This window comes from Rhinolophus ferrumequinum, assembly GCF_004115265.2.
Source record: "Rhinolophus ferrumequinum isolate MPI-CBG mRhiFer1 chromosome 15 unlocalized genomic scaffold, mRhiFer1_v1.p scaffold_54_arrow_ctg1_1, whole genome shotgun sequence".
Lineage (NCBI taxonomy): Eukaryota > Metazoa > Chordata > Mammalia > Chiroptera > Rhinolophidae > Rhinolophus > Rhinolophus ferrumequinum.
The window spans coordinates 17,522,458-17,544,175 of record NW_022680357.1 but is presented as its reverse complement, the minus strand read 5'-3'; the positions used below and the strand labels follow the sequence as shown (position 1 = coordinate 17,544,175).

Below are 21,718 nucleotides of genomic sequence, written 5' to 3'. Positions count from 1 at the left end.
CAGGCCGAACGCTGGCTTTCATTGGCTGGATGGACGGCGCGCGGGTTCCACATGGGCCCCTCGGTCGCGCGCTGAAGGGTTCCCCTCGCGCCCCATTCCTTCCCCGGGCTCCTCCCGGGCCCAGGGCTAGCCGGGGTCCTCGTGTCCGCAGCCCTGGGACCCGCGACGGCTACTCCTTTCGTTCGGCCGCCGGCTCGATGGAAGAGCCTCCCGGGAAGCCCCTCAGCTGTGAGGAGAAGGAAAAGGTGCGGGGGGTGCGGGAAAGGCTGACCCCGAACTCTGACCCCCTTCCCCAGGATTTTAGGCCCCTGTCCTCTGACCTGCGCTCTTTGGACTGAGGGTCCCAGGAAGTGAAAGTGTAGGAGAGCGCTGTCCTGGCGAGGTGGCACTAAGAGGACACGTTTTTTCCATGACAGCACTGACGCATACACACAAAATGTAAAACGGTAGAGAAAGCTGACGGTCCCATCCGCACCCTCCTCGCCCCAACACACGCTGTCCCGGCCTCTGCCGTCCCACCCCTTCCGTCTCTTAACGTCTGGTCCCTAAGATCTTTCCGGGGCTGGGGGGTGGGGCGTGCGGAGGGGTGCGGTTGTCTTCGCTAGCCCCCCAAAAGGAACGTGTATTTTTTTGGGGGGGCAAAGACCGCTGTTCATACATGGTATGATCGGGATGGTTCTGCAACTTCCCGTTTCCTTCTGCAAGTTCGACATCCCACATGTTTATCGACCTTATTTTTTTTAAGCGCCGTATGGTATTGGGTAGCGCGGCAGTGCCCCCGTTTCTTTCCAGGTTCCTCTGCTGCTGAGAGTCGTCGGTTGTTTACAGCGGGAACCCTCGTATCCATGCTGCTCCGTTTGGGCTGATGACGTCAGCCTGACCGGGGCTTGTGTTGGCTGTTGCGGTCGTTATGCTACACTCGTCATTCACGTGAACCCATCAGCCCTCTTTTCCCAGCCTACCTTCTCGTGGGGCTGAGAAAGGTCATGTACAAGTCAAGATAATTCCCAGACCCTGATAAGCTTGGTGATAAAGAGGACGCTGTGAGAAGCAGTCTGGCATACATTTAAGAGCACAGAGCCTGGAGCTGGATTGCATGGGTTTCCATCGAGCTGTGTATGAAGTGCGAGACTTTGGACACACTGCTTTCCCCTGCTCTGTAGCCGGCTCTTTCCTCCTCCAGCTCTTGGTTCAAATCATAGTCCTCAGAAATGCCTCCCTGGCCATCCTACCGAAAGTAGTCCATTCCCATAAGCTAGGCGCTCTCACATCTCCCTGTCTAGGTATTGATCACCATGCGAACTCATCTGTTTATTTTCTTGTTTATTAGCTATCATTCACTATGTAACTCTGTATATCTAGCACCTGGGAACAATAACTGATATATGGGGGTATCAGCTATTGTTCCCAGGCGCCAAAGATATCTGGACCCATAACTTGACAGCTCCATCTACCCTCAGGGATCTCACAGTGAGATGGGTAGGGAGCAAACAGGAGTAAACAGACAACATAGTATCATAAGTGCTGTGATAAAGGAAGCACAGAGGAGAGGTGGGGTGTCTAACCTGGATTTGGAGCCAGACCTAGAAGTCGACTCCATGGAAATAAAGCTCTAAGCTGGGGCTTGAGGAATCAGGAGGAATTAGCGAAATGACTCAGGGAAGAAATGCCCCAGGTGATGAGAACAGTCTATGCAGAGGTTGCGAGATGACAGCAGAGGGCTTGATGCTTTGTGAACTGAGAGTGACGTGGGCCAGTGCTGCTCCTCCCACTGCCACTTACTGAGCGACCCGCTGAGCACGGCACGCTCAGGACTGGCAGGCCCTGCACCCTTTCTTTCTGACTCCTTCCCACCTGCTCAGTATTGTCTGGTGTTTTTCTTCTTCCAGTTGAAGGAAAAATTGGCATTCTTGAAAAGGGAATACAGCAAGACACTGGCCCGCCTTCAGGTAAGTCAACCTTATTCTCTCAAATTGAGGGAGTATAACTGTATAAAAACAGTTTTTCGTAATGAAGTTTTAAAAGAACTTTTCCCCCTCACATTTGTTCTTGAGCTGCTTTTGCTTTCTCTAGCGTGCCCAAAGAGCTGAGAAGGTTAAGAATGCTGTTCAGAAAACAGTGAAAGAACAAGATTCCTTGGTCCAGCGGGACGTTGCACCACGGCTAAGCCATGCAGGTAAAGCTGGACCATTCACTTAGGCTTGTTTTATTATTCATTTCCCAGGTGTATTTGGCTGTGGTTCTTTTCCTCACAGTCAGAAGACAAGGATGCAATAGACTCTTTAAAGTATGCAATTTGATGGTTCTTTGTATATTCACAAGATTGTGGACCCATCATCACTATCTAATTCCAGAACATTTTCACCACGCCAGAAAGAAACCCCACACCCATTTGACACCCAGCCCTTGGCAACTATTAATCTACTTTTTGTCTCTGTGGATTAACCTGCTCTGGACATTGCAGAGAAGTTGAACCATACAACATGCACCCTTTTGTGAGTGGCTTTTTTCACTTAGCATAATGTTCTCGGTGGCCGTCCACCCATACATACATCCAGGCGTGCACCATTATTCATTCCCTTTTGCAGCTGAATAATATTCCACTGTATAGCTGTTCCATAACTTTATGTCCAGTCTTCAGTTGGTGGACATTTGGGTTGTTTCGACTTTTTGGCTGTTATGAATTCGGGCTATTAAGCTGCGGTGAACATTCATGTATAAACATTTGTGTAGACATACATTTTTAGTTCTTTTAGGTATATAGCTAGGAGTGGAATTGCTGGGTCATGTGGTAATTCTAGGTTTAACTTTTTGAGGAATGGCCAAATTTTCCTACAGCATCTGCACCATTTTGCATTCCCACCACAGTGCACAAGGGTTCCAATTTCTCCACATCCCTGCCAATACCTGTAATTTGCCATGTTAAAAATGATAACCATCCTGGTAGGTGTGAAGTGGTATCTCATTGTGGTTTTGATCTGTATTTCCTAGTGAATAATGAGGTTGAGCGTCTTTTCATGTGCTTAGAGGCCGATTGTGTACCTTCTTTGGAGAAATGTCTGTTCAAGTCCTTTGCCAATAATTTAATTAGGTTATTTGTCTTTTTATTCTGGGGTTGTAATTGTTCTTCATATATTGTCCGTATTAGACCCTTATCAGATACATGGTCTGTAAATATTTTCTTCCATCCTATGAGCAAAAAACTGTGCTTTCAGTTGGATTGTTTATTTAGTTGCTCTTTTTCCCTAGAAATTACATTCAGAAATTATATTTATTACTTAATTATTGGAAAGATATATATATATATATATAGTATATGTATTTTTTAAGTATTAGTTTCAGGTGTACAACACAATGTAACAGTTACACATTTACACCCCTCCACACAAAGTGACAACCCCCCTCCCCCAATCTACTACCCCTCTGACATCGCATATTGCTGTTACAGTTCCACCGACTCTATTCCTTATGCTGTACTCCACATCCTGTGATATAAAATTACAGTTGACTGAAAAGATACTTTTAAATTTATACATAAGCCCAGAGGAAAATGTCTGGCTGGAAATACTCTAAAAAACAATGGTCATTTCTCATGTTAATACTTAGGTAATTTATAATCATACAATTGGAGGCTATTGAAATAAGAAAAAGGTAGTAAAATTACTTGAGCCAAAAAAAGAAAAAAAAGACATGAAATAAACATTAGGTGAGATATGGAAGAAATGGGGGGCTGGTGGTCAAAGGGTACAGACTTTCATTTACACAGAATGAATAAATTCTAGAGATCTAATATACGGCATAATGATACTAGTTAATATCCTATGTATATTGTGTACTTGAAATTTGCTAAGAGGACGGATCTTAAGAGTTCTCACCACACACACAAAAATTGTAACTGTGTGAAATGAAGGATATGTTAATTAGCTTGATTGTGCTGCCATTTCACCATGTGTTCATATGTCAAAACATCACATCGTACCCCTTAAATATATACAATTTTTGTCAGTTGTACCTCAGTATAGCTGGGGAGGAAACTAAGGGAAAAGATCATTGCACTGAAGAATAGATTAACCTTTTAGTTTAAAAATCACTTTTTTTTTTTTGAGCACAATTCTATCTGTTTACGTTTACTTAAAGTGATTATAGTTTATCAGATTATTAAAAACTTGAATTTTAACCTGCATGAATGGAATAGCATTGACTGTTTAAGTAAATGGTAGTATGTATATCTACTAGTTTAAAATAAATGTGGAGTACTTTTGTTTCATTTTTAAAGGGAAATATTAATTATATAATTTTTTTCCTCTCAGCACCTAAAACTGCAGTATTTTCTTGTGACACATTACACAGCAACATCCATCTCGATGGAGAAGCTGGAGACGCTGAGCCTGCGTCCTTTACCCCTGGGCGCGGCTCAGTGGGAGGCTTAGACACGCAAAGAACAGACGATACCCACGACCATTTTGCCTCCCGGCTCAATGGCTCTGATGGGGAGAAAAGGCCAAGTGAGCTGCCAGGGAGGAGAGAGCAACAGCAGAAAAGAACATTTATTTCACAAGAGAGAGCATCTTTCTTCGACACTGATTCGCTCATACTCTCAGGAAAAAGACTAAAGGACCCAGAAGACGTCAATAGAGGAAATCCTAGAATGCCTGTGACTGAAGTAAGAACCTCCCTTTCAAGTCCTAAGTCTGGTAGTCCAGACTCACCAGTTCCAGAAACTGAGGGAGGGAGGGTACTAACTCCACCAGCTGCCAGACCACAGAGCCATGTGGATCCGCTGGTGAAAGGAAGGCCTTTCTGCCGGGCAACGCCACTTCCTCCGCCCGCGTCTGGTAGCAGCAGCAGCAGCCAGCACCTTCACCACAAGCCTTCTGGAAGGAACTGGGAACCTATCGCTCACGGTTTAAAGAACATTAGCCCTACCCCACCTGTAAACTCAGAGGCACGAGGCAAAAGAACGACTGTCTTGCCAGGTAGCCCGGAGGTAAATAAAGCTACAGGAGTAAGTGGTCAGCTGCTCAGAGGTCCCAGCTGGGAGGCAGACCATGCCTGTTCTGTAAATGAACTCGGTGATGATAACTTAGCGGCAAAGGAAAGCCAAAACTTAACAGAACCAAACCACACAGAGAAGGGTTCAGAATCTCCCAGTAGCACCCTTGACGATAGAAAGGAAAATCTTCAGGAAAATGAGGTTCAGAGCCCATCCAGGAGTCTTGGACTAGCAGTCGTGTCGCCTGTTTCTGCAGAAAATCAAACACATTCTTGCCCAAAGCTTGAAGGGCTTCTTTTTCCTGCCGAATATTCTGTTAGAACAACGCGACACATGTCAAATCGTCAGAGGGAAGTAGCCGTGGAGGCTGTCATTCCGAGTCACTTGGGTGCCCGAAAGAAAGGGTTTAAACGTAAGAATAAAGACGCTGCTGACAATTTAAACCTTCCCGGTGAAGAAGCTAATCCAGGTGAAATGCAGGTACCTGACACAGGCACAGGACGACCCAAGCCCCCTAACAATGACTTTTTTCCTAAGAAGGCGGTTCCGCGGCCCGCTGGTAGGAGACACCGAGGAAAGAGCAAAGCAAGGCTCGCCGCTCCGTTGCGTCTCCGTGAGCCCACTTCCGGCACATCAGGTTTCCCCGGCGAGGAGGAAGACGTGGCCCCGCAAAGAGCTCAGAGTGACAAGGCGATAATGATTCACGGTAAGTTGAGGTAAAGGGAAATCGGAGTGTGGTTGACGATGGCCGCGATGGCAGCCAGCACCTACTGTGTGCTGGCGCTTTCTAACTGTGCAGATACTGATTGAAGCATCACAGCACCCTGCGGGTCGGAGGCCGTTTTTATCCTCCCCGTACCGGTGAGGAAACGAAGGCCCAAGGACGTTAACGTGCTTTTCGTTAATTACAGCGATGCCAACCTGGTCGTGTGGCGCCACAGTTCACCAATGGGGCTGAAAAATTTGACACCGAGCTGGCAAATATATTGGATGTTTGCCTAAAATTAGTGTTTTCAGGCAAATACAGCCTTTCTCCGTGGGTAGAAGCTTTACCACTAATACAGGAAGTGCTTTGGAAATCAAATGTGTGCCAGAGGAAGAGGTCACTGACAGACCCTCTCAGGAATGATTGTGTAATAACACACAGTAGGTCTGAGCAGCTTTTTCGGATAAAATACCCAATATAGTCTCTCTGAGGTCTGTGGGACACAAGATTTTGGAGGATGTTAGAATATACACTTTTTTCTCCGTTTACTCAGGAGTTGTCCTATTTGGTAAACTGAGCATAAAAACTAGAAAACTCACTCTGGTTCTACACTAAAGAACCGCAAACTTTCCATAAAAAACCAGGCCGTACATACTGCCTTTGTGCTCTGTCTGCGCTCAGGCAGAGTGCACAGTGTTATTTCATAAATAAAACATCATTTACAAAACTAAGCAGCCAGCTGCTCTCTACCCTGGGACACAGGCTCTGGTCTATGAGCTATAATTAATTAATTTAAAATTGAGAATTATTACGACTTTTATCACCTTTTAAGTCAACAAGAATACGAAGGAATCAGTAGGACAATCTACTAATAAACTGGAAACATTCTTTTGTGTACTTGGAAATAATCTGCCATTTGAGTAACCTGCAGCTTTAAAACGATTTTCTTTTCATCACCCCAAACGGAAACCCCCCACCCACTAAGCATTGGCTCCCCATTTCCTCTCCTCCTGGCCCCTGGCAGTCTGTTGTCTGTCTCTGTGGATGGACGTATTCTGGACCTTTCCTAGCAATGGAATTATACACCGTGTGGCCTTTTGTGTCTGGCTGCTTTCACTTAGCTTGTTTTCAAGATACATCTACGTTGTAGCGTGTGTCAAGACTTCATTTTTTTTTATGGCTGAGTACTATTCTGTCGTATGTATGTGCCACAGTTTGTTTATCCATTTGTTAACGTGATGGATGCAGCGGCAGTTTAAATGATGTAGGATTCCAGTCGCTTTAAGAATAGTAAATAACTCTTTGCTTGAAAGGGGGACTCTGTTTCCTTCAGTGAGAAGAGCCAGCATTTTGTAGACTGTCTTCTGGCAGCCTGTTGGAATCATAGTTTTAGAGCCGAAAGGACTTCGAGGTTTTTTTAGTCCGGTTCCCCTAGGAGGGACAAGGGGAAGTGAAGGGAATTGACGTACCCCAGGGCACACCGCAGATCGGTGGCCGTGGCCGAGCTGTGACTAGACCCCATCTGTCCTCCCCCGGCCGATGCCGCAGCACTGTACTGCTTTTGGTACCAGCTGGTTACCAGAAGGGGACCTGCTACTTAACCACCAGTCTGGCTGGTGTTTGAACGGTGCGCCCAGGTTTCAGAGCCCTGGATGGGGAACAGAATGAACAGGTCCAGCCGGGTGTAGGGTCTCACTCTGCTGGGTTCACGCCTCTTGTTGGATATTTGTTATTGTCGCTCTCTGTTTTAGGGAAGGACGGTCACTGCCGAAAAGAGGACCCTCTTTCTTCCAGTGCAGATGCTTGTGTAGCTCTGGATGAGGACGTGGGCAGTGCTCCAGCTCCTGAGAATGAAGTGCTGAGTTTCAAGCAGCTGTCGTCTTTCCCCCGAATCACAGACTTCCAGCTACCGGAGGAAGACTTTGGACCCCTTAAACTGGAAAAGCTGAAGTCCTGCTCCGGAAAGCCGAGGGAGCCTTCTCGGTCCAGAAGGTCCAGACGGAGGCATCTGGAGGACGGGAACTGTGTCGTTGTGCAGGAGCTGACCCCTCAACCAGCTGCCCGCGACGTGGAGGACGTGGAAGAGCAGCTGACGCTTCGACCAGGACGAGCATGTCGTCCAATGCCCGAGCCGGGGCGCCAGCGTCCGAGGAAGGGCCTTTCTTCTCCCACGTTCCTTTTCACCCCTTCGGATACTCTGGCGCCTGACGATAAGGACACACCCACAGCCGACGTGTGCTCGCCCGCTCTTCCCCTCGTCGGCACGACTCCAGCTCTGGGCTCCCAGGCTCCCTGGGCCGGAGTGTCTGCGGAGCTTGTGGCACACACGTGCTCTCCAGCCCAGCTCTCTCCCCTGCAGGCCACCGTCAGCCTTGCTGGTGATCGTAAGCCATGTGCCAGTCGCACTCACCCACCGAGGTTAGATGGCAGCCTGCATGTGTCGGGCCAGGAGGGACAGCCTTCCTGGGACTGCGATTCTGGTCCCCAAGCCACACCTCTGCTCACCGAGTCGTTCACTTTCGAAGAAAATCAGCTCTGTGCAGACACGCGCCTGGAACCGTGGCGATGTCCCACTGAACAGGTACGGTCCCCTCCTTTGTGACGTTATCTCTGAAGGAATGAAGTGCCTTAGGGAACACGGCAGCCTGACGTCCCTACACATGGGCTTCTTAACCCATGTCCCTACACATGGGTTTTAACCCGTTCCCTTGAAGCGACTATGAACATTACATTCATTCTGGGGAAGTTAAGACCAACTAAAAAGCGTATTTTTGAAAGGGGGGGCTCCTCGCTGCTTTGTCATCAGTGGAACAATTTGCCATATGAAGTTCTCATCCTGATGGCAGCATAGAGTGTGGGTTAATGCTGTCCCTTTCGTTTCCACAGACTGAAGTAGCAGACGGTCCCACTTGTGACAGCTTCAACCCAGGCGACCTGCAGTTGGTTTCAAAGTTACAGGTCAGAAGACTGTTACCTTTTAACGTGTCTTGCATCTTACATGTGAAAAATGTACTGGATTGACAGGAAAACTGAGAAGAATTTGATCAGATAGCTTGTCATTCTTCATTTAATACTGTCAAATAAACTCAGGAAAATTCTTTGTTTTTCACCATGTTTACCTGTATTTATATTTTGAGGTCGTCTCCTGAAGAAGTTGATGTCAACCTATTGCCAAAAACACCTTAAACCAAAGTAACTGAACTTGGTATCAAAATTAAAATCAGGCGATTTGACAGAGGGAGAGAGAGAGGAGTCCGTCAGTGCTCTCCTACCTGAACGGCTTAGTGTTTCTAGAAGAATCACTGGGGATTTATAAGAAAATGGGTAGTGATCTAGTGAGGGGTTCACCTTTCATACGCTGTGTGATATGTGTGGTTCTGAGAAATACAAATTACGGCATTCTGTTAGTCCTGGAAATACAGATTGGCCTCGTGTCCTAATCAGTCCGTGGGTTTCTCAGTCTCAGCATTGTTGACTTGCGGGGCTGGGGCTTCTTTGTTGGGGGGCTGGCCTGCCCACTGTAGGGCGTTTAGCAGCCGCCTGGCCTCTTCCCACTGGAGCCAGGAGCACCCCCACCCCAGGTGTGACAACCAAAAATGTCTGCAGACATCGTCAAGTGTCTCCCAGGGGAGGGTTGCAAAATTGCCCCCAGCTGAGAACAACTGGTGTAGAAGAGCGAGCCTTAAATCCACATCAGCTGTTTCTGCCAATTACTGGCTGTGTGACCTTGGGCAAATGATTCCGTCTCTGAGCCCCAGACTCCTTTTCTGTAAGATACACAGTAATACCTAGGTCATTTCAAAGCTCCTCTTGAATCAATCTGAATAACTTAGTTTCTTAAGGAATCAACCATTTCATTTGTATCTTCAAATTTGTAGGTGAAAAGTTATTTATTATTCTTATATTTCTTTTGTCTGTATGTGCAGTTCAGCGTCTCTCCCACAACCCCCCACTTCTAAAAGTGTTTCTTTCCTGCATCAGACTTAAGAGATTCGTCCATTCTCTTGGTCTTCCAGAAAAACTAGTTTTTGTTTGTAGTGACTGTTAATTGAGGTTTTCTTGTTTCCTGTTTCGTTTATTTCTGTTTTAACCTTAATAGCTCCTTCCTTCTGCTTTTTGTTTCTCTCATTGTTCTTTTACTAACTTTCTTGAGCTGCTTGCTCACTTTATTTTTATCTCTGATAAATGCCCTTACGATTCTCTATTTGGGGGTCTCTTGCTGTGTTTGGATGTCTGCCACCCTCCTTGCTGTCTATTTAGTGTTTAATTTCTAAATGGGTAAGTTTTTATGGGCTGTCTTTTCTGGTCACATCCGAATCTGTTCCAGTCTGAGCTATATTTTTTAATTATATCACAATACAGGCGTGTTTGGGCAATTGTTTGGTTACCTTAGCGACCCACATAAACTTCACTACTTTGCCTTGGTATTTCCTCTAATCCTGTAACCCATCACTTTGCATAGGTATTCTTTCCATAAAGCAGACCCAAACCCCCCTCTCACAGAACTGTTGTTGCCTTTCTGTGTCAGAACCCTTCAGGGTCCTGCTCCGTGGACGTGAGTGCCCTGTGGTGGGGAATCGCTGGGCTCCAGGAGCCGTGCATCGTAACTGCTTGTGAATACGCAGTTTCTCTCTGGAGACCGCTGGACGCTTGGCGGTGGGAAGAAATGTATTCCTGGCACTTCACTGAGGTGGGTCCCAATCGTAGAGCTGAAAGAGACCTTTGCAGTCATCTGCATGATAATGTAGGTGGGCAGTTTACAAAAAAACAAACAAAAACAAACCAAAAACGGGATCTGTGACCGTGTAAGACAGAGAGATGAAGTTCTCCCCAACGTTTTGTTACGAAAAATGTCCAATATACCAAAAACTTGTGCAATGAGCACCCGTGTACCTTCCATCTAGACTCTGCACTTCACATTGGGCTTTATTTGCTTGTCACATGTTTATCCAGAGATGGGTTGTCACATGAGACCTGCTGGAGCACTTTGGGGTTTGCTGGGCATTCCACCTTCTAGCCTTGTTAGTAACCTGTGTTCCTTACCTCTCACTTCTGCTGCTTTCCTGCGTGTGTTTTCTTCCAGTCCTGGCCCTGCAGACGTATCCTACACGGTCGCAATCCCTGTGGCCTTAAAATTGTGTCTACACATTCTTCATGCTTATTTATTCAGAATTTTGTTTATTTTTCCAGCTTTCCTGAGGTGTAATTGACAAATACAGTTGTAATATATTTGAAGTATACGTGTGATCCTTTGATATATGTATCCAATGTGAAGAGTCCCACAACTAAGTTAATTAACACGTCCGTCACCCCCAGTTACCTTTCTTTGTGTGTGTGTGAGAATCTACTCGGCCGATTTCATTCGTGTTCTCCAGTGTGTCCACAGCTCCAACTCTGCTTTGTATAGTGGAGCTCTAAATATTCAGTCAGTGAATACACTTATCTTAAATGGCTGCATGATGTTCCTTGCATTCACATGTCAGAGTTTACTTATTCCCCTGTTGTTAGAGGTGTAGGTTGCACTGAATAAGTGCTCCCGTAAACGCTGTACGCATATGGCTTATCTGGACTTAGAGCTCATCCGAGGGGGGTTTGCTGAGCCTTCTCACATTTGTCCAGATGTTGGAAGCCGTCTTGGTACAGGGAGAATAGAAAGGAATGCAACACATTTTGGAAAATTTAGATGAATTCAGCATGAATCAAGCAAATATAAATTGGCTGCTTTGTTTTATTCAGGTTCCCGTGTTACAAATAGTTCCCGTGCCTGATGTTTGTAACCTGGTGTGTGTGGCTTTGGGAAATTTGGAAATCCGAGAAATCAGGTATGTAATTCTCAAGGGGGGTTTTTTCTTCCCTGCTGTCTTTGTCTCTGTCCGCTTGTTTTGAGTGCGAGTTATAATCTGGGCATGAGTCTTCAAGGAATCTGAATTTAGGTCTGAAGAGAGATGTGTTAACCAAATAAACATAAAACTCTGAATAGAATGACATTCCGGATTGAAGTTTCCATTTGAAATGTGAACTTAGTCCTTTAATATCAAAAGCTTGACTGACCTCTCTGCATTGTTCCTTCTTTTGGTTTTAGGGCCTTACTTTGTTCCTCTGACGGTGCAAGTGAAAAGCAGGTGCTCCTGACTTCTGGAAACATCCAAGCTGTGCTTGGCCTGACAAAGCGGAGGCTAGTCAGTAGCAGCGGGACCCTTTGTGATCAACGAGTAGAAATCATGACCTTTGCAGAAGACGGAGGGTAAGAAAAGCACTGGATGGTTGTAACTGCTAGACAAGGCACGATTTTGTCCCAGCGTTTCAGAGAACGTTGGATCCCGGCATCTTGTTTTTCTGTGCTGTTGTCGGTGTGGTAGCGCAGGTTCTGCAGCTTACAGGGGGGACGCAGGACATGGCAGGCAGGAAATCAGCAGGGGGAGGCTCAGCTGGTTCTTCCTTCCATCTTCTTTGAAATCTCTGTGTGTCCCTTAAGTGTACTTCAAGGTCCCGGACCCTTTTTTGGTTCCACACACTTGGTTCCCAGGGCTTCCATCACCATCCAGACGCTGAGTACTTGTGAACATACAGTTCTAGCTGAGCTCTTTCTTGACCTCTACACCTGCATGCCTATTTATTAGACATCCCATGGTTACCTCAAATGCAGCATGTTGGAAACGGGACTTGTAGCATCTGCTACGTCTGTCACATACTTGTCACACTTCATGGTGATTATTTACGTCTTTCCTAATCAGAGGGCGTGGATCTTGTTTGTCTTATTTATTTATGTCTTGTTGCAGTAATCCAGAGAAGAGACAAAGAGTTTCCTTAAATCAGGAGAGTGTTAGAGGAGATGGGGAGAAGCAGGCAGATTTGAGAGAAATGAGAGCATGAAGTCATTAGGACTTGGTGACTGAGTAGGTAGAAGACGTAGATTTCGAACCCTGGTCACCTGGGTAGGTGGCGGTATAATTCGTTGAGACAGGAATACAGAAAGAAACACGAGGTTTAACGAGAGCTGGTGAGTTTCACTTTGGATATGATGAGTTTGAGGCGCTCGCAACCTATCCAGGCAGATAATACAACAGGAATACATGTTCACTGTAGAAAGTTTAGAATGTACATGTCTTCTGATGGAAATTCTTTTCTGGTATTAGGTTAGTGTTTATTGTGCAGGGTTCAGTGCTAAGTGGAAGGGCTGCTTAGAAACTGCTTTGGTACAAAATACTGATTCTTACGACTGGTTTTCACGTAGAAGCAAAGAGAAACAGCTGTTGACGGCCCCTCAAGAGACGTTACTGACTTTCGCCGAGGTGCAGGGGGTGCAGGAAGCGCTGCTTGGTACCACAGTCATGAACAGCATTGTTATCTGGTACGTTTCCCTCCCGGTTTCCTCATCGGTGATACAAGGTTGCACCTCGAATGTCACAGGGTTGTTGGGGTCAGATGTGACTGTGCTTTTGTGGGTACACGGTCAGATGTCCTGTTCTGTCTTCACAAGGACATCGTACTCATTCAGACATCGTGTAAAAGATTGGTCTGAGCAGACTGTTTTAAAAATCAATGAAACTTCATTGTTGTCAAAAAAAAAAGTATGACTGTTTCTGCTTCTGGTTCCTGGCTGAGTGGCTTCTGTCAGACCGCCTCTCCTGCCTCCAATAACTATAAACTCTGGACAAAATATAAAAAACAACCCTCTGAAGGCACTGGAGAGTGAGAAAAAGAAGAAAGATACGGGAGGTTCAACACTGAGAGAAAGGAAATGTCCCGGGTGAGTTTCCTGTTCTTACGGCTTTTAGTCAGAGGGCAGGCCCCAGTCTGCACACTGGGTGGCCGAAAGCATGATAGAAAACCTTGTCCTACTAACTTAAAAGGACTGAAGGACAGAGGGTGACCACGGCAGCTAGAAAGTGAGTGAGAAAAACCCCCCAGAAGTAGAAAGCCAGGAAAAACTCTGGCTGTCATCTCTGCGTAAATAGCTGCTGATCTTTAAACTACACGTATGCAGGACGGACTCGAAGCAGCCCAAGTGAGGCAAAAGGAACTGAACTGGCTTTCCAGCAATTGGAATTTGAGTTTAGCCATGTTAACTGCTTTACTAGGAAAACGATCATTGTTCTTCAAAGGAAGTTAACAGAGTCCAGAGTTCATGTGAAGTGTCATTCATGATGTAGAGAATACAATTCAAAATTACTAGATCTATAAACAATGTTTCATGAGGGGATCCAAATGAACAAATTTGTGCTAGGGAAACTGAAGTCAAGGAGTGGCCAGCCACCTCTCTCTCCTGACCACAGGGAGAAGCATACCTGGCCATGGGCACTTGTGGGGTTAATCTGCATTAGGAGAATAGATTGATTTTTTTTCTCAGACGCCTTCTCCATTAACTGTGTCCTTGGGGCAGAATGGGTCTCGGTAAAGAGAAGGTTAAGATAATCAGTGTCAGTTCTCCTTTGCTTCTGCTGCACCATCCAGTTCTACAACTGGACTAGGAAAGCATGGTCCCTGAGAGAAACTGCCCCCTCCCCACCAGGGAGCCTCTGACGTTTGTCTGTGTCTGATCTGCTGGGAGGGAGAACGTGGTTTCAGGCGTCCTGTTGTCTAGAGCAGATTGTCTAAAGCAGGTTGCTTTGGTACGCCCCTCAGGGTTTCTGCACATAGGTCTTATTTAAAGGTAAGGTTCCTCACAACAGTTGTCTTTTCTATTCTTTCTGCTGTTTCTATGATCTGGACCTGCGTTATTCAGCTCCTAGACTAGTAATGTAACCTAGGAATTGGCCTCCTTGCCATCAGTCAATACTCAGCCTCCAGGTCATCTTCTGTGCTGTTGTTTTCTAGTCTTCCACCCAGCCCTCCCCCTCCGCCCCAGAAATAAAACCTTCCAAAGGGCCCCTGCTTGCTTTTCTTCAGCTTCCTTTTCCCTGCGCTTTATTATAAGAATTCCGCTTCATCTGTTCCACACTCCTTAGCTGCCCATTTTCTTCTCACCCCTCAGTTCTCCCCTTTGGCTTGTCGTCGTCCTTTGGCATTTCCTATATAAGGGGTCCCAGCAGAATTTGAGGTTGGGAGAGGACCTTCACACTTAGCTTCTACGTGTACGTGTAGCCACCAAGTTTAAGGTGGATCTTCCGCCCACCTGTAGCCCTGAGTTCTGTCGTGTCACCTCTGCCCTCACTGGCGTTTCCCTCTCTGAATTCATGTTGCCCTTATTTTTCACTCAGCATCCGCTACTTTGTATTATGAGAGTCCCTGAAGATCGGTACCACATCTCGCATCTGGTCTCAGCCTGCCGTAGCTCCTTGCTTCCGGTAGCTGCTCAAGGTTGTATGGCTATACTGTCTCCATAGCTGCCTGTGACCTTTGGGGCTCTACATAACTTTATGTTTACGTATAGCAGCTGTTCGTCTTTCCTGTTGAACTCCTAATGTGTTAGATGTATACAGCGACGCATGTTATACTCCCTTTGAAACTATTGCTGAAGGTCTCGATATTTAATCTTGGTCGCTATCTTAACTGAGTCCCCCTGGTTCAATCATTTAATAGATATTTGGGTCTTTACTTATCTACCATTCTCTGAGAGGTGCAGGTAGGAATCACGGACGAAGCCTGGTCCCAAGGCCCCTAAAATGTAGTAGGTAAATAAGGGTGCTTCACAATTCAAAGTATGCCGTTCCTGTACACGTCACACAAGGCCGCAGTGACAGAGGTCTGGGGTTTGGGGAGGAGCAATGACTAAATACAGAACACACAGCAAGCTCTGTGAGGGACACACCCGTTCTGGTCCCCTCATGTCGGGAAACCCTGGCACAGGTGCACGAGAATTCAGGCTGTCTTAGTTCTCGTACACAGTACCTGGTCCTTCGTAAGCTCGGAAGTATTGAATGGGTACATTATGCCCTCTTAGGGTCTGTATTAAGTAGAGAAGGAGGCATATGGACAGCAGTACGTGCAGTTGGAGGTGAGGCGATTTCTGTGCACTGGTGCAGCAGGAGGGAGTCGGGGAGTCCGAAGTGAGTTCATGCAGCTGGGGGCGGGGGGAGGGAGGCCCCGAGGCCTCAGGAATGGCTGGGCGGTGGTCAGCACAGGGACGGGCTCGGTCAGTGATGGGGGAGCACTGGAACAGATAGTTTGAACCAAGACATAGAGCCAGGAATATGTGTAATATGTTGTATGGACAGTGGGAAGATCGCAGATACGGAAGCAGTGAGTGGTGCAGTCTTGCAGCGCTGGGCCCATGAGTTGTCAGGACCATGAAAATAAGCTGGCGTTCTGTGTGGCTGACAGGAGCCAGATGGACGTGTTCCATCAGTAGTTTCCTGTGATGGAGCACTGCCAATGTCACACGTCCTCAAGAAAGCTAAGGAGTGGTTCCGACAGACTTCCTATTTTCTTCTTTTTTGTATTCACCCACTTCTCTCTTCCTTCTTCTGTTTTTTACCCCAGCTCGGTCTTCCCTTCTCTCTCCATCATCTTGGTCTAGCGCTAGTGTAAAAAGATGTCAGAGACATAACTGCGTCTATTTTAGGTGTCATCTCTCACCTAACCAAGTTGGGTTTCCTGACCCCTGTCTTCCATGGAGAACTTAGGCGTAACAAGACTTGTGACAAAATCATAAGGATAGAGCTGTACCACGTGCCTAATGTCAATACCAAGTACAAGAAGACAATGGAAAGCTTTTCTCTTGGAATTTGGAGAGATTCCTTAGTGGCACAACAGGCAATCTAAAGCTGAACTATCACATCAGACCGTTGGCTAAGTTAAGCGAGAGTTCTAGTTTTAGCTCAATCTGTGACTAAACAAAACGAAGGTACTGTGTCCCTTAGTTTTTCCCTTGATTCCCTCCTAACGGATGCCGTGATAAATAAGAATATTAGTGACACCCAGTTTGCCAGAAGAGTGTTATCAGCTTATTTATTTTTGGTGTCTAAGGAATTTAAAAACCGGTCAGCTCCTGAAGAAGATGCAGATTGGCGATTCCTGCCAAGCTTCCGTCTGTCACAAGGCCTATTCTGAAATGGTAAGTGCCCGTCTCCTGGGACCGCTCTGTGTCACTCGGTCTCACTGTCTCAGAGCAGCCACCTCGTGAGTCGTGACTAACGGACGTAGTTTCTCACAATTAGGTAGCAGTGTTTGTTGTTTCTTGGAATTTATGGATGAGAATAAGTGTTGGTACAATATGACTGCTTGGTAAGGTTTCTGGCTGTGGGACCTAAGGGCACACATTTCCTTCTAGCAGTGAATTTATGGGGGAATATTATGTCCGTTAGCAGACCTGGCTCCCGACCGCACTGCCGGCTGATTGCTGACGTGAACGCACCCCGAGGGAGGCCGGTTAAATGGTCCCGGGCCCGTTTCCTGTTGGGCTTTCGTGTTCTCGCGTGGGAGCAAACAGCTCCTTAGCCACTGCATTCGTGGGCTTGGCACCCTGCCCGTGTGGGCATCTGCACAGGTCGGGGGTCTCTGTCCGGGAGGCGGGGATGACCGCGTGAGTGTCCCCCGTGGAGCCATGAGCAGAGGCAGTAGCGGCCAGCTCAGTGCTGTGTGGTGACTTGCCCAGCCTCTGTCATCTATGACATCAGCACCAGAGGCTCTGAGCACAAAGGGTGCGTGTCCCCCTAGCTGAGCGGCAACTGTGGAAATGAACTCAGGGGCTGTGTGGTCTTACATGATCTATCCCATGGTCTTGAGGCAAACTTTTCTCATCCTAAAATGAGAGGGTCGAATTTGTTTCTGGAAGCATTAAATTTACCTTCTAGGCATTTAAATAAGTTTACGTCATCGTCATTGCAACATGAATCCTATTTGGTTTTCAAACATGTAACACAGGAATGGGTAAGAGAGTAAGTAAAAATTCTCCATGAGGCCCCCCCTCCAGAAATAATAGTTTAGAATTAGTGCTGCAGCCTCAGCAAGCGTTTCCGTAAAGGGCCAGCAGTAAATATTCTCAGCTTTGCAGGCCACGTGGTCCCTGCTGCCGCTGCTCTGCCACTGTCACACAAAATAGCCAGAGATGTGAGCAAATGGGTGACTGCATTGCAGTAAAACTTTTTGGACACTAAAACTTTCCACTAGACCTTTGTGAAACTTGAATTTCATATAATTTTCACATGTCACGAAACAGTCTACCTCTGTCTTTTTTTCTATCGCTTCAAAATGCAGGGATCACCCACCCTTAGCTTGTGAGCCACACAGAAAAAAGCGCTGAGCCAGATCTGGCCCAAGGGCCAGAGTTTGCCAACCCCGAGTTAAGTGTGTGGAATTTAGCATTTTTTTGATTCTCAATTGTTTTCTAATTATAAAGGTAATTCGTTCTCATCCTCAAAATTCAGCAGTTCTGAAAATGTATAAAGGAGAAATGAATGTTATTAATCCAGAGTGGGCCCTATAATTAATTGTCCCCATTTTACCCCTAAAGAAAATGATTTTCAACATGTTACATACGTATATACATGTATATGTCTGTGTGCCTTACATGTCTTCACATACAATAATGTTATCAGACCATGTAATTTAAAAGCCGGGAGGTATCCGTAACACGTTTTCCCACTGAAACAACCGTATGCGATGGTGCCTTTTTTTGGTCCCTCTGACTCTGAATAGGCTGTTGTAGACTGGCCTAAAAATCCAGTCACCATTTACAAGATTCCCCTTACCACATGGGAAAATGTGTTCTGAATTTTCAAAAACCAACTGACACATGAACATTTCTAGTTTGAGAAGTCCCTCCACGTGTTTCTGTGGCCGCCTTCCCTATGCCAGCGTGGATGGCATAGGAGGGAATTGGTGCGTTAGCTGGATTCACATCTGCAAAGGCTGGCTGAACACGGGGGCTGGGGGGTGCCCTGCACTAAGAAGCCAGAAGTCCAGACCAGGGATAATCGCAGCAGTTCCGGCCTGAACAAAAGTGAGCCAGCGGCGACTCCTAGCTACTTACAAGCCTGTCGGTTATTCCTGTGCTTCTTTGGTTGTGTCTCTGCCCCCAACAGACTCGTGCAGATTTCTTTGGTTATTAATTTTTCTCCTAAACCAGGGGCTCCTGTTTGTTGTTCTGAGTCACCCCTGTGCCCAGGAGAGCGAGCCGTCGGGAAGCCCAGTGTTTCAGCTGCTTGCAGTGAACCCCAAGACGACCCTGAGCGTGGGCGTCATGCTCTACCGCCTTCCTCACGGGCAGGCTGGAAGGCAAGTGCGACGTTCTGAAAGACAATGGTGCTCGTGCGGAAGCGCACATTTCTGTGTCCCTTAGCTGAATGGAAACGTGGGACACTGTAGGTCACAGAAGGCTCAGAAGGGGGGTGAACGGGGGTGTTTGGTAGATGGGAGTCAGACCTCAGATTCCCTGTATCCCGCCCCCCATGGCTTCCGAGCGGTATTGTACGTGTAGTCAAGCCCTGTTTTGTCCCAGAGGGAAAACATTTTAAATACAAACAGTAATGAATGTTCTCTGCATAGAACTTAGGATTTGTGCTCTTTCCAGTAAGAAAAGTTTTACATATACTTTACATCTTTACTTTGAAAGTGGACTGAGCGTCGTGGTGTAGGCCGTGAATATTGATCTGCTGATAAATATTGATCTATTGGTGATGAGAGGATCTGTTTATCAGTGGTGCTCTGCAAAACGTTGGTGATGCGGCATGAGGAATACCACCCATTTTTATTAAGTGCTTCCTGTGCGTTAGGTACTGTGTAAGCATTTTGTATCAACGATGTCCTTCAGCCTCACAACAGTCCTGTAAGTAGGTGCTCCGATCGCCATGTCCCTATGTCACTGAGGAAGTTAGCTTGCTGGGATCACACAGCTCTTACTATGTTAGGATTCAAAGCCAGGTAGCTGACTGCAGAGCCCCCGTCTTAAAAACACAACCAGATTCCGCCTGGTGATTGTTTCTGTGGGAGAGCACCCACCGGCCATGGAAATAGGATCATGTCACACAGTGAGGAGGGCTGTGAAGAGGAAACAGGATTAGGTGTGATGGAGCGGGAGCAGAGTCGGTAGGTGTGTCTGGCCCTGGGTGGGGGTCAGCAAGGGCCTTTCTGTGGGGGTACCAGACTGAAGAATGACAAGAGCCCAGCCATGCCAAGGTCTGGGCTTAGAGCCCGCCGCGAGAGGGAAGACACCGAGGGCACTGAGTTTGGCTGCGCTGAAGAGTGGAAGGCAGGCCACCCCGAGCTGGGGTGCAAGGGACCGGCTGCATCAAGAGAGGCAGCTGTAGCTGGCCACGTCCAGACTGCAACACAGTAGCCAGCGGTCCAAAGGGAGGCATTCAGATTTCCAGGTGTTTGTCTTCTTGTTGCTTTGGGGAGTGTGGTTTTGACCCTTTGTCTTCTTTGTTTAAAAAAAAAATATGTGATTTGAATTGTCTCTTTTCTGCTTTAGGTTCCTGGAAGGTGACGTGAAAGGTAATTTTGCAGCCGCCGTGCTGACTTCTGGAACCATCGCCATTTGGGACTTGCTTCTGGGTCAGTGCACTGTTCTCCTCCCGCCCATCTCGGACCAGAATTGGTCTTTTGTTAAATGGTCAGGAGCAGATTCTCATTTGCTGGCTGGACAAAAAGATGGAAATATATTTGTATATTTAATAAGTTAGGGTAAGGTGAGAACACGATGTCCTCGCTCTTTGAGGCCTCCTAGTACTTCCTGGAGTTGTTACTGTAAAGGAAAATACCTGAATGACATTTAAAATAATTCCTTATATTCATTCAGACAGACTTTTTATTTTGACGGTGGTGGGACTGCTGATCTCTAATGTTCATTTATACTTTGGGGGAAAGGACTTCACAGTGATTTTTGGAATTCCTCTCATTGGCACGTTTGCTTTTAAAGGTGTACATAAAGCTTCAAATGTTAATAAATACGTATTTTGATAACATTCTGCTTTGCATGTTATGTTTTCCCATCCTATTAAGATCATTTTTACAAATAAGAACTAATTATTTTACAGCTGAAACAGTCAGTGATGTTTGCATAGTGAGAATAAATTTCAGTTCACTTACGATACTGAGGCAGGAAAGGACTGGCCAGAAAGGCTGTATCTATTGGACGTGACAGTTTGAGACGGAGTGCTGAGCTTTGTGACAGGCTTCCGTGGCTGTGGCGGTGGAGGGGTCGAGTGGAATCTCGATGTGAGTGGATTCAAGAGTGACGAGGATTAACGAGTGACTAGGAGGTGGGGAGTAAAAGACTGGAAGTGTCGATTATGTTTTTGAGAAGCTTGGCTCTGAAAGGAAGGGACAACCTGACCTTGTAGTTAGGCCAGGAGAAAGCAGCGTGTTCATGGGCTCACAGGCGAGTCGGAGAGGAGGATGGCGATGGAGGGGCAAGACATCACGGGAACACGGGAACGCGAGGGTGAGATGAACGTGCACATGGGCTGGAAGGAGGTGGGACAGCTGTTGAGCTGGTGGGGTGACGTGTGCGGGACGCTAATGGTGTGTGTGTGTGTGTGTCCTTTGATGGCTGCTCTGAGCAGCACTCGTGTGCTCCCTCAAATCTTCCCCACCTGCCGAGAACTTGCTCTCAATATCGAATCTTTTACCCCACAGGCCGTGTAGGGAAAGAAGGGAAAATCAGTTCTCCCAAAATATGTCATTTAAACACGAGGTGACTTACTATGTTTGACCCAAAGGATTAAATGGAACACAGAAACACAGCTAGGTCATGGGAAGAGGTTCTCAAGCGTGGGCTTGGTAGGTTATCAGGCTCCTTCTGTGAGTTCTCCTTCTGTTAATGCTGGATGTCACCATCATGGGTCTGTCCTATGTGTCTGCCCCAAAGTGTGACCGGGACGTTACGATCAGAGGCTGCTGTGTCACTGGTGACTTCAACAAATCTCATGGGCCCTGATCCTGGGTCTCCGTTCAGGTTTTTGGTGCCAGTCAGTTTTCTGCAGAAATAGGAGGCTGCCACTTAAAATGGAGCTCGGCCATTTACCCACTGACCACTCCAAAGGTTTAATGCAATTGTTCTTCCAATTGCTGAATTAACAGGGAAGTGGTGCCAATGAAATCAGGGTGCAGGAGAAGCCTGGTGTCGACAGCTAGCA

The 21,718-nt window shown here is 46.7% G+C and overlaps 1 protein-coding gene across 3 annotated transcripts; it reads left to right on the top strand.

Annotated features, from left to right (window-relative positions):
• The first annotated feature begins 13 nt into the window (after positions 1–13).
• PALB2 (partner and localizer of BRCA2) lies at positions 14–20,523 on the top strand. 3 transcript variants are annotated; one of them, XM_033101567.1, is made up of 13 exons: positions 14–245; positions 1,890–1,949; positions 2,074–2,176; positions 4,311–5,699; positions 7,598–8,280; positions 8,586–8,657; positions 10,228–10,389; positions 11,436–11,521; positions 11,782–11,943; positions 12,934–13,050; positions 16,608–16,695; positions 18,709–18,857; positions 20,053–20,523. In XM_033101567.1, the coding sequence occupies exons 1-13, from the start codon at positions 30–32 to the stop codon at positions 20,261–20,263; spliced, it is 3,498 nt and encodes a 1,165-aa protein (XP_032957458.1). In that variant the 5' UTR covers positions 14–29; the 3' UTR covers positions 20,264–20,523. The 3 variants fall into 3 exon arrangements, with proteins under 3 accessions (XP_032957458.1, XP_032957457.1, XP_032957456.1); XM_033101566.1 differs by having other exon boundaries at positions 7,451–8,280; positions 12,937–13,050; XM_033101565.1 differs by having other exon boundaries at positions 7,451–8,280.
• Positions 20,524–21,718: the final 1,195 nt, after the last annotated feature.

Bases quoted from the DNA above. Each gene is read 5' to 3' on its own strand.
- PALB2 (XM_033101565.1), top strand. From the start codon at position 30: ATGGACGGCGCGCGGGTTCCACATGGGCCCCTCGGTCGCGCGCTGAAG. The intron at 1,950-2,073 runs GTAAGTCAACCT...TGCTTTCTCTAG, and splicing joins AGACACTGGCCCGCCTTCAG to CGTGCCCAAAGAGCTGAGAA. The intron at 2,177-4,310 runs GTAAAGCTGGAC...TTTTCCTCTCAG, and splicing joins ACCACGGCTAAGCCATGCAG to CACCTAAAACTGCAGTATTT.